Source organism: Panthera tigris, chromosome A2 (genome assembly GCF_018350195.1).
Source record: "Panthera tigris isolate Pti1 chromosome A2, P.tigris_Pti1_mat1.1, whole genome shotgun sequence".
Lineage (NCBI taxonomy): Eukaryota > Metazoa > Chordata > Mammalia > Carnivora > Felidae > Panthera > Panthera tigris.
In genome coordinates, this window is record NC_056661.1 from 123,006,422 (window position 1) to 123,019,065 (window position 12,644).

The window sequence follows — 12,644 nt, forward strand, 5'->3', positions numbered from 1 at the left end:
TAGTTCTTTAATGAAGCCAGAAATTTAGAGACAAATGTAATGATCAAATCTAATGTATACAGTGATTCGTCAATATAAAATGACTATTAATGTTAGAATTTCTTAGCAATATTACTAAGGGGCAATGGGAATATTATATGAGTCCAGATTGGAAAAAGCTTCTTGAAAAGTAAATTTAGAGAAATGATCCATAATTTCTAATATTGAAGAAGTTGTATATTCGGAATATTATGCTAATACCTACTGAAATTGTTTATATTATTTCCTCCAACTTTTTTGTTTTAAAATGCATACATTTACTTATCTGTCTCACATTTTAAAATGTCCAAATAGCATAAATTATATTGATGCTTTGTTTATGGTATGAATACAAACATTATTTATATTGATGAATTTCAGATGTTCTGACATGAATAGAGAATGACATGATACATTTTTGTGCCCTGTTTAGTTAAATATATTATTTTCTCCATTTGTATTAGAGTGGAATGGCAATTGACTGGGCTCCAGTTATCCAAATTTATTTCATTTGGAGGCTGAAATGGTTATTTCCACTGAGCTGCTATTACAAGATGCAAAGGAAAAGAGATAAAAAAAAAAATGGAATGTTCGTTTTGGCGGCTGTTTTAATTACGAATATTGTAAGGGTGTATTTTAAAATACAACTTTCTTCTTTCATGTCATATTATAAATAGAAAATTTTATTTCTCTTTTCCATTAAATGTATACTCTGGAAAATCTCCAGGGCAATATTAACCATCTTTGAGTACTAATACTGAGAAAATGCTTAATAATAAAAATAATGCCTTATAAATCTTTGACTCACAGATTCTTACTGATTTTCGGTAATCTGAAAAAAATCAACTTAAAAATTGTGTTTATATTTCTAAATCTCGAGCTCAATTGTAAAATTTTTCATTGCAAAAAGTTTTAGTTTTCTTTTTTTTTCCCTGCATGTGTTGATGAAAATAAGAAAATGATTGAAGCCAGCATTTTAAAGTTACAGAAAATATCACACCTATTTAAATGTTTATTATGGTTTTTACATTTCTGTTATTTGGTGACATTCCTGTACTATACTTGGTCACAGTAGAGTTCTGTCTTAGTCCATATGGGCTGTTATAACAAAATACCATAGACTGGGTGGCTTTTGTACAACAGTAATTTATTTCTCATAGTTCTGGAGGCTGTGAAGTCTAAGATCAAGGTGCCAGTGGATTGGGTTCCTACTTCCTGGTTCACAGATGTCTGTGTTTTTGCTATGTCCTCGAATGGCAGAAGGGGCAAGGGGGCTTTCTGGAGTTTCTTTTATAAGGTCACTAATCCCATTCATGAGGGCTCCACCCTCATGACCTAATTACCCAAGGGACCCATTTGCAAGTACCATTGCTTTGGGCATTAGGATTTAACATATGAATTCTGGAGGGGACACAAAATTCAGTCTACCATAAGTAGATATTGCTGGATATCTGAAACTTTATTTATTATTGGGTTTTTTATTGAGTTTTAGATTTTTTACTTGTTTTACTCTGTACTGTTTGTATCAGATAGTTTTAATTTTTTCAACCAATGTTTTTGAGCATCTTATTTTGCTTGGTCTAAATTTAAAATACGAAGGTAAATTGCATTTGTATAGGTCTCTTCCATACATTATATCTTTTATTTATTAAAATTTTTTTTAATGTTTATTTATTTTTGAGAGAGAGACAGAGTGTGAGCATGAGCATGGGAGGGTAGAGAGAGAGAGGGCAGGCTCTGGGCTCTGAGCTGTCAGCACAGAGCCCAACGCGGGGCTCAAACCCACAAACGATGAGATCATGACCTGAGCCTAAGCCGAATGCTTAACTGCTTGAGCCACCCAGGTGCCCCTCTTCCATACCTTATTATATTTGATCTTCATACTAACCTGTTGAGGTATGTGTTATTTTCCCATTTGTGTATATGAAGAAACCGAAGATTGGATCATTTATTTGTACTAAAGTCACAGATTTAAAAATTTACTAGATTTTAAGTTTTTTGATCAGAGGATAAGACTTGAAAAACAGGATTTTCTTCCTAACGTGATGCCTTTAATTACTAAATATGCCACCATCTGTGACTTGGACCATGGTTATAATGTCCTAACTGTAAGTCTATTTTTGCTCCTTTCTGATTCATTTTCTACTTGGCAGCTCTTGTAATAAAAACAAAGAAACAAGTAATCACAAATTAAATCATGCCACTTTCCAGCTTGAAATCCTTTGTGTTTATAGTAATATCAAACTCTTTACCAGTCTTTATAGTTCTCCCTGTATGTTCTGGCCACAGCCTAACATCCAGCCTCATCTAAGGACACTCTCTTCCTCACTCTGGTCTTCTTTCAGTTTCTGCTACCTGTCTGACATTTTCTGCCTTGAGGTCTTCGAGCTTGTGAAATCCCTCTGCCTGAACTGGTCTTCCCATCCTTAAAGTCTGGACTTTATGTATAGAATGATTAGGGATGTGGGGTCTAAACTCAAACTGATAGTTGAAATCCCAGCTCTCCTTCCAATTTGTCTGAATGATTTTGGAAAAATTTCAAAGCCTGTTTTTTCATCTACAAAATGGGAATAAAAACATACAATTATAGTATGTAAGAATCAAATGAACTAATACCTAAAAAGCATGTAGCAATTTCCTGGTATACTCTAAGTGCCAGGTAAATTTTAGGTGCTATTGCTGTTTTCATCATTATTACATTTAGTACTACCACTGATGTCACTCAGTGTGGCTTTCTATGACCATGGTATCTCAAGAAAGAGCAACCATTTGTCTTTATTATGGCACCCTTTTTATTTGCACCATAGTTCTTTCTTGTGACTATTTGTTATTTACTTATTTACTTATTTTCTGTCCTTACCACTAGAATTAGAACCAGGAGCAGTATGTGTTGTTCCTTATTGTCTTTTCAGCACTTAAGGGTTTTTCAATGGATCAATAGATATAGTATTACCTTGAATCTCCTTGAGCTTATCAATCAAAGATAGTCTTGCACTGTCGTCCTCAATAATTCAAATCCTGATAAAAGGAGAAGGGAAATGTTAGACTTGCCCACACATCATTTCGTCAGATAGGGGATTTTGTTGTGTGCCAGGGTGGGGAAAGGATTTCTAATTGTAGGCAGCAGAGATCAGACACTTCACCTCTTTGGGGAAGAGTTCTGGGTACTGCTGCCTTTCTTAGCACAACACCCCCCTGCTTTCCTTAATATAAAACACCCATGCCCAGTGTAAGCTATGAATGTGGACTGAGCCCGGCACTTCCTAGGAGGCATTAGGACAGGTGCCAATTGGATTTATCTTGCACAGTCAACCATCAGCCAGCCCCTGGTCAGCTGAACTGTTGGGATACTGCTAAGAATCCTGTACATGTTTTCCCCAGTGATAAATTCTGATAAATTTTCACACTAACTTTGGGGGACAGACTTGCCTGGTCATTCCTGAATATGCCTTGCTTCCAACTTTTCCTGCCCGTACCTTTAGGGACAATTTAACAGAAACTGGTGTGATAATCTTGTTATAGCACAGCATACAAGCTGCTCACTCAGCTGCAGCCATAATAGCTTCCTCAGGGTTCCTGAAAGCACATTGCTGCCTTGGGGCCTTTATGCTCACCATTCCCTGGTCTTGGAATGCTCTTCCCACAGACATCTCTGTGGTTTGCCCCTTCACTTCATTCAGGTACCTTGAAATATATATATTTTTACATCTTGGGCCAGTATATAATTCTTTCACATGTGTTATAATAATCCCAGTTGTTTATGTATATCTCTTTTAAGATATGTAAATTGTGACATTTGTATTGGAAAATGATACTTGAATAACTTTCTTTCTGTAGTTTTATTTCATTTTCTATATAAGAAATTTTATTCCTTAGGTGTATTCAGGCTGCACCTCAGGTTTTTCTACGTGCTTCTGGAAGCCTCTTCAGAATCTTTCTAGAACCAGAATGAATTAAATTTCCTTTGAAATATTAGCAATGTACTGTTTATATAAAAATTTATAACTGTATCTAAAGTGACATCAAATTCTATGCTTAGGAAAATATATTTTATATAAGCCACTTTTTTTCATATCTGCTATTTGAAAGTTTCTGGGTTAGTAGGTTCTGTGTGAGTCTAATCGGGTTTATGGTGGAATCTCTAGTTTACATATTCTTGGGGGAAATAATGGTGATAGTGATGATAGTAGGTAACATTTATTGAGTCCTTACTTTGTGGCAGGCACCATTTTATGAATTTTACTGAAGTGAGCCTATTAAGGCACTGTGTCTTTTCACTTTCAGAATCTCAGAATCTGGGAGTGGTAAAGATCTTGTTCAATATTATGAATCCTGGAGGGAGCTTTTGTCTAATACTATTGGCAGATATTCTTACAGGATCCCCATGGAGGTTTACAAGAAGGGCAGGGCTCTGAGCTCCTGAAGGAGGAGCTCACATAACCCAGAAGGAACGGAAGCTGAAAGATGAGGACCATGAGCAGTGGTAGGAGGTGTGGGAACCGCAGGAACAGGAGCTGGAGCTGGAGGTGTGGCTGATGGCCATCCTCTCTGAGGAAGCCCACAAGATGGTGTGAGAAGCTCACGCGAAGTAGGTGGCATCAGAAAAAACTGCTGAAGCAAGTAGGGGGCAGGATCGACATGCTGCAGGTGGAGGTGACATCCTTGAAGACATCAGTCATCACGTCCACACCCAGCCTATCCCAAGCATGAGCTCCACCTGCAGCTGCTGAACCCTACTAAGCCTGGGCCCCACAAGGGCCAGGAATACCGGCAGCTCCCTCTGCCAGGCTGTGTGCCCCACTGTGAGACATGCCCTTTCCTTGGACGAAGAGGACAAGGAGATGGGTATGACCCTTTCTGCAGAACTCTATGCCTGGACAAGCCCTGTTCCTTCCTTGGAAGGGTGTACCCAGAGGATGTGGGCCCTTGCCTGGACTTTATAATGCAAAAGTTCTTGATGCTGTTGTAAGCTGGAGGACAGCGAATGCTCACCATCTAGCCTGTGGCTCTGCGGATGCTGCTGCAGTAAGAGTGGACACAGTAAAGTTTGGCAGTGCCGACTTATGTGCACACACCTGCCGGTACCATATCTTGCTCTGTCACTTTGAGAGCCCCACCTACATCTCACCATCTTCTTAGCCTGGATCACTGTAGTGTGCAACTTTGTCACCTTCATCTACCACGTCTAGCAAGATCTGTTGCAGAAGAATCTGAAGCGAATGTTTTAGGAGATCATAAAGCTGTAAAAGGAGATGCAGCTGGCCCAGTTCAGCTTCTTCCTCTGGGAAGCCTGGGGCGTTGGCTGGAGCCAGATGTGAAACGTCTGCCTAGGAGGGATAAATGGCCAGGACCTGGAGGCAGCACTGAGCTGGTACCAAATATCTGTCCCAAGACAAATGAAGAGATTGACAGATCTGTACATGAGAAGATGACCTGTGTTTCTTCCCCATTGTGTTCTATACCAAACACCAGGGAGCTTGGACCCTTAAACACTTCCATTGGAGTGAGGTAGTTTCCTGTTTACTGAGGCAGCTAATTCTATGAATATCTGTAATTATTACACAATACTTGTTGTGCTCTCTGCCCTTTGCCGCTCCCTTGCTATTGTCTAATTCCTCTGCTATGTGATAGGCTCTCACATGCTTGGAAATAGTAACATATCACTTGCGGGGAAGTCCTGGCACTTTTGTGGCAACATCAGCCTGCATGGGGTATCCCTGAATTGGTAATGGTAAAAGCAGTGTTTACTCTTCCCCAATAACGCCTGTCTTTCCAGGTCTGCAGTGAACTCCTTAAGGACAGAGGCTCTTGCTTTATCCATGGTTTTATCCCCAGCATCTTGCATTGAATTATATAAATGAATGAAAGAGTGAATAAATACCAGTCTGGGTTCAATATGTTGGGTCCCAAGCTTACCTTGGATAGGACCATAGATTTAGAGAATTGTAATATTGTATGTTGTTATCATCATTCTTCCTTTTACCGCTTTACTCCCACGCCTTCTCAGTTGTGCTCTCTCCATTCTTAGAGCATTGAGCATTCAGTGACACTTGCAAAGAAAGGTAAAAGCTGTTTTATCTGACCATGGCCCTATTATCTTTGATGGGGAGAAATGAAACCAACCGATTAGCACCATAGGCAGAAATCGGACTTCAGAATAAGACTAGGGTGAAAGTAGGGCAGAAGGACGCCCCAGAGGAAATGATATGGTAGCAGAGAACGTCGGGGTGTTTGCCATGCACTATGGCAGGCATACCCAGTGTATTTTATTCCTCATGTTGAATATATTGAAAGAGAGATGACTAGGAGAATGAGAGGAGATATATTTTTGGATTCTGGTGGAGGATGACAAATTGAAGTCCTAATAACCAAGTTAAAGGTGTCATATATTCATAGAATTTGTCAAGGACCATGGGGAATATAACAAATATTTCATATGTCTACATGTCATGCTAACTTAGCAAGATCTTAGTTTCCTTAAACAAGGAGACTGAATTCCTCTTTGTACTCCCAACATTTCTTTCTATGTGATTGTACATAACAGATGCTCAATAACTGATGAATTAAATAGAATAGGGGAATTGGTTCTAGATCTCAAAAAGTGTATAATCTCTTGGAGAAATGGAATATAATCATCTGGAGAGTTAAATAGGAATAAGAAAAAGTATATGCCATGATCAAATTGGAGTTATCCCAGGTATGCAATGTTGATTCAACCTTGAAAACCAATTGGTGTAATCCATGTAACTTTTTGTAATCCATTAATTTTAGTTAATAATTAGTGTATTGTATTCATCATTAATCATAATCATACATAAGTATGTATCATAATAATGTAAGATATTAATAATTGAGGAAACTGGGTGAAGGGTGTGTGGGAACTCTATTATCTTCATAATTTTTCTGTAAATCTAAAACTGTTCTAAAATAAATGTTAATTAGGGGCGCCTGGGTGGCTCAGTCGGTTAAGCATCTGACTTCGGCTCAGGTCATGATCTCACGGTCTGTGAGTTCGGCCCCCGCATCGGGCTCTGTGCTGACAGCTCAGAGCCTGGAGCCTGCTTCAGGTTCTGTGTCTCCCTCTCTCTCAGACCCTCCCCCATTCATGCTCTGTCTCTCTGTGTCTCAAAAATAAATAAATAAAAAAAAATTAAAAAAATAAAATAAATGTTAATTTAAAAATGCATGGTTGTATGTGGTTAAGTGCATGGTGAACTGTAGACTAAGTGTATATATGAATTTAAAGAGGTACAATATTGTGAGGTGGTTAAGATTAATAGCTAATCTTTGGATTAATAGCTAGAGTTCTAATTCTTGCCTGTTACTATGTGGCTAGATGACCTTGCAGATTATTTAAACTCTTCTGTAAAATGGGGATAACAAGATTTCCCCCATAAGGGTGTTGAGTTTTGAATGCAGAGTGCTCAATACAGTGCCTAACATGTATTAGGCTGCTGTGAGTGGTAGAGAAATAAAGATTTCTTGGGGTAGGTAGGATTGAAGCCAGGTCCTGAAGAATTGGTAGGATTTAGACAGGTGGGGAAAAAGAATATGCAGTATATCATGAATTCTAGCTCTGATGTTTAATTTGCTTTGTGACCTTTGATAAGTCTCTGAAGTTCTCTGTGCCTAGTTTTCCGTTTTTTAAAAATGGGGTTGTTGTAATCACAGTGCTTGGTTCATAGTTGGTGCTCAACAAATAACAGTTGCTCTGATCATAGATGTAGTTACTGCCACCGCTGTTATCACTGTCATCATTGTCAAATTAGGGTAAGGGATGGACAAGAATTTGACTGTTTTTGAGCTGAGGTTTCAGCGAATGGAGGAAAACAAGATTTACATTTAGGGAAGGGACTGATTACAAATATAAATAAAAGAAATATTAGAAAAGTAGAAAACTTTGATTATGATTACGGTGATTTAGCTGGGTACAATGTCCAGGATGTGGGACTTTCTGCAGAATAAGTTTTATTTCACAACAATATTCTGAAACAAATTAATAAATACCAGATAATACTTTTGCAATGGCTTTTTTTTTCTTACCTTGTAAGCAAAGCTTTCTTATTTTCTTCCTTTTTTTTTTTTTTTAAAGAAGGACCCTAATTTGGGTGTTGCTATTGAAACCTATAAGAAACATAGGGAAAAGGACCATACTCTACACCTTGTCACTGTGACCACATACCTTTGGACTTAAATGTTATGTGGTTGATGTAGAAAACTGCAATAAAGCAGTAGAAATCCTATCTATAGGCCCCCCCCCCCCCGCCAATCTTTTCATTTGGGTATTCATGTCGGAGTTAGTGATAATCATAGTGATAATAAAAATTAATAAGCATTTTTTCTCTCTTAGAACGATACCGCATTCAGAGTGAACAGTTTGAAGATCTTTGGCTCATAACAAATGAACTTATTATCCGCCTTCAAGAATATTTTGAAAAACAGGGAATCAAAGATTTTGCATGTTCTTTTTCTGGAAGTATGCCCCTTCAAGAATATTTTGAGTTGATTGATCATCATTTTGAGGTATGTATGATCATAACTCATATTGTCTATAGTTTTTCAATATATGGAAGAGAAAGAGATGCTAGAGGAAAGAATTCTAGTATATATGCTAGTAGATTGAGTGCTTCAAGTAGTTATTTTATGTGGATGATAGACTTTGTGTATCTGTTCCTGCCCTCTTGCCCATTTTGTGATCACTTGCAGACCTTAACAGAGTGCCTGCCCAGAGCTAAGCATGTGGTCTGGCTTCAGAACAAGCAGATTTAATTTTCCCACATGGAGACTTAACCTTTGACCCCAATAACCCAGTGTTAAAACTATTTGAGCTTATCGGCAGCCATTTGGCTAACTAATTCTAGCAGGCCATAAATGAGGTGTGATTATAAAGTAAAGTGATTTTTCCTTTTCCTTTTAACAAGCACACCAGAATTTCTGCATCTGAATGAGGGTTAACCACATAAACTATTCTTCAGTATCTGGCACAATGGGCACTTAGCAAATGCTGAATGATGAAATGTTTAAACAAATGAGATCTGACAGTGACTTTGTAGCCAGAATATTTTTGCATTTCTTCTTTGGAAGTACCTTCAGAGCCTGCATTAGATTGTTTTGAGTATAATGATGGTATAAAATCTTCATCCTTTGAAGACTGATTTGATATTTGGAAATAGCCAAGAGTCATGTCTTGTGAATGAATTAGATAATGAAATTGTTTTAAAAATCTCATGTGTTAAAAAAAAATTCACCAGGTTCAAATACTTATGTGCCCATAAATAGGCTCTGTAGGTGATTACAAAGAGGGGATTTCAAAAGTATTTTGAGCATTATTTATGGAAGCATTGGTTCTCTAGAGTAACTACTTTTTAAGTAATCAATAGGTTTTTGCACTTCAGTTTATAAACTATGATGTGTGACTGTGTGTGTGATAGAGAGAAAGAATATGTCATGTAACTTGTCAGTCACATGAACATTCATTCTACTTAATGTTCAGTCCCTCAGACATTCTAAGAACACTGACTTTAACCTATAAAGACTTCTTTTAGTATAGTGTGAAAATGCAGGGTAAATTTTAGTGCATAGAATCCAATTACAAATAACATTTGTTATTATCAAATAAATTGAGCTTACTTGGGTTCTCTTTCACCTATGCTGATAATATTTTATAGGACAGTGTGCTTTTGACCAAATCACGGCACCAAAACTGACCGTTTGGGGAATATATTTAGGTATTGTAAGGATTGAGATCCTTTGCAGTCCTCTAGGATTTATTTTATTTTATTTATTTATTAAAGATATATTTTAAAAATTCTTGCTTTACTGTGCAAAACTGGGATCTAGTGGTTTATGGAAGGGTCTACGAAAAGACCATATTAATTACATATTTGTAGTATTTAAAACAGAAAATATTAGATTCTGAATGGCTATAAGTTTGACACAGTTTCGCCCCTTCTTTGCTGTCTAGTAAGCCCCTGGAGATGCCACATCAGGGGCATTTCCTTTCTGGGGAGGGGTTTAGGGAACATGATGAACTACAGGCACTTCCATTTGTTATACAGTTTAAAAGGAGCATCGTTATACTTCTTTCTCTCTGGCCCTGCTCTCTGCTTTTTTAAAAAAAATACATGATTTTAATCTTTGAATCAAGATAGTTTTTGGAATCCAAGTGTCCCTTAGTGTAAGCTCCATGAAGGCAGGAATTTTTTGTCTGTGTTATTCATTGCTATAATTTGTAGCACCTAGAACAGTGCTTGGCCTTGGGATCAATAATATTTGTTAATTCTGACATATGAAAACAATTCAATCACTGATGTTTGGTTATACATCCAGTGGAATGATAACTTGGCTGATGTGTCAGTATTGAAATTTCATGTCTTTTATAATTTTTTTCTTGTGTTTCATGAATGTAATGAATAAAATATAGCTGGAAATTATACAATTAAAAGTGAATTATTGATAATTAAGCTAATCCTCTTTTTAAAAAATTCAGTTATTTAAAAAATTATCATTTAACTTTTGGTAATGAAAAGTTTTTTTCCCTTCAAGAGAATATTCTGTGATTTAGTTAGTTACTTAGTGCTTCTGAAATTGGAATCAAAAGACATTAATAAAATTTCAGGCTTTTTTTTTTTAAATCACGTGTCTGGAGAATACATACACTTGCAAGGGAAGTTGGATATGAGAAATGTATACTGTAAAAGCATGATTTCTGAACACTTTGAAAATGCTGTTTATTTCAGGACTAGTTTTTGACTGTTTTGTAAAGTGGAATTAGCAGTTCACATAATATGATTTCATGGAGTGTTTCTTCTACCCTATGACCCTGATTAGCTTTCTTTTATTTTAATAATATTAAACTCAGGGGTTATAAGAAGAGTCATAGTAAAAAGAGTCTATTTCTGATTCTCCTCCTCCTGCTACTCAGTCTCTTTGGAAGAAACTTTTGGTGTTCAGTTTCTTGTTTATCTTTTTAGACCTATTCTATGCAGTCTCAACTATGTTAATGTACAGATTTCTTTTTTAAAAATTCATGAATGGTAACAAATTATAATACTATTCTGTATTTTTTTGCTTTGTTTCAGTCACTGTGTCTTTGTATAACATTGCATATCAGTACTTAGTAGTCCTGCAAAGTAGTCTGTATTATTTAACCTGTCCCTCTATTGATGAGTATTTTGATTATTATTAATATCTTACTATAATTCTGTAATAAATAATTCTATAATGAATATACTTGTATGTACATTATGTTTTGCAAGTATACCCCTAGGATAAATTCCTAGAAATGGACTTGGTAGATCAAAGGTATATGTCTGAGAGCTATATGTATTAGCTTTTCTATAAATTTTGCCCTTTGTTTTCTCCTATTGGCTTGATACTCTTTTCTTACTGTTTTGTATTGGATTTTGGTCTTTTTCTCATTGATTCTTAGATGCTCTCTAGCTATTATGGGCTTGACTTTTTGTCTGTGTGGTTATTGCTATTATTTTTACAGTTTGCTCTCTGTCTTGTCACTTATGTTTCTTTTTTTAACTATATAGAATTACTTTTTTCTTTTTTAGTTACAAATATATCAGAGGTATGAGTATGTGTGTGTCTGGCTTTTGGCTTTTTTGTGTTTTTAATTTTTTTAAGTTTATTTATTTATTTTGAGAGAGAGATATAAAGCAGAGGAGGGGCAGAGAGAGAGGGACGGAGAGAGAATCCCAAGCAGGCTCTACACTATCAGCACAGAGCCTGATGCAGGACTCAAACCCACGAACCGTGAGATCATTACCTAAACCTTACCCAACTGAGCCACCCAGGTGCCCCTGGCTTTTGGCTTTTGACTTAGAAGGGTCTCTTTCATGCCAAGATTATTGAAAAATTCTAATTTTTCTAGTTCTTTTATTGTGTCTAAACTTATTCCAACTGATTTTACTGTAAGGACTAGAAGAGAAATTCTTATTCTTTTTTCTCATGTATTCAATCAGTTATTACAAGACATTTATTAAATAATCTGTATTTTCCCCAGTGATACTGGGTTATCTTTACTGAGTTTCCACTTGACCTGTCCTACTCTGTTGTCTGTGTATGATCTATGTATCTATCTATTCATGTACCAGATATTATAGTTTTAATTCTCTTAACTCTGTAATATGTTTAAATTTCTGTTATTACTGTCTTTCAAACTTTAATTGCTATTGCCTGTATTCTTGCTTTAAAAATGTTTTCTTGTACACATGTAACCTGAATTTAAGAAATTCTTTATTGTAGTTGCGGATAAATGGTGAGAAATTAGAAGAACTGTTATCTGAAAGAGCTGTACAATTTCGGGCCATTCAACGCCGACTATTAACAAGGTTCAAAGATAAAACACCTGCCCCCCTCCAACACCTGGACACCTTGCTAGATGGAACTTACAAGCAAGTAAGTGTGATATCAATTACAGTTTTTCACTACTGGATATAATTTTTTCTTTCACCCTAGAGTCATGTACTAGAATAGCAATATAAGGTATTTCTTCTCTATGTACTATGGAGCAACAGCACACAAGCTTTAAAATCAGAAAACCCTAGGTTTAAAGTCAACCTTTGGGACTTTCAAACTATGTAATCTTGAGTAAGTTACATAAGATCCATCATTTT

General features: G+C 36.4%; 1 protein-coding gene across 6 annotated transcripts in view; it reads left to right on the forward strand.

Moving 5' to 3' along the window:
- BBS9 (Bardet-Biedl syndrome 9) overlaps positions 1–12,644 on the forward strand; it is a 439,547-nt gene that overhangs the window by 225,743 nt on the left and 201,160 nt on the right. For all 6 annotated transcript variants that reach the window (XM_042969708.1, XM_042969671.1, XM_042969704.1 and 3 more), the window contains 2 exons: positions 8,369–8,541; positions 12,274–12,426. In XM_042969708.1, the coding sequence (XP_042825642.1) occupies positions 8,369–8,541; positions 12,274–12,426 (326 nt within the window). The remainder of the gene's footprint in view (positions 1–8,368; positions 8,542–12,273; positions 12,427–12,644) is intronic.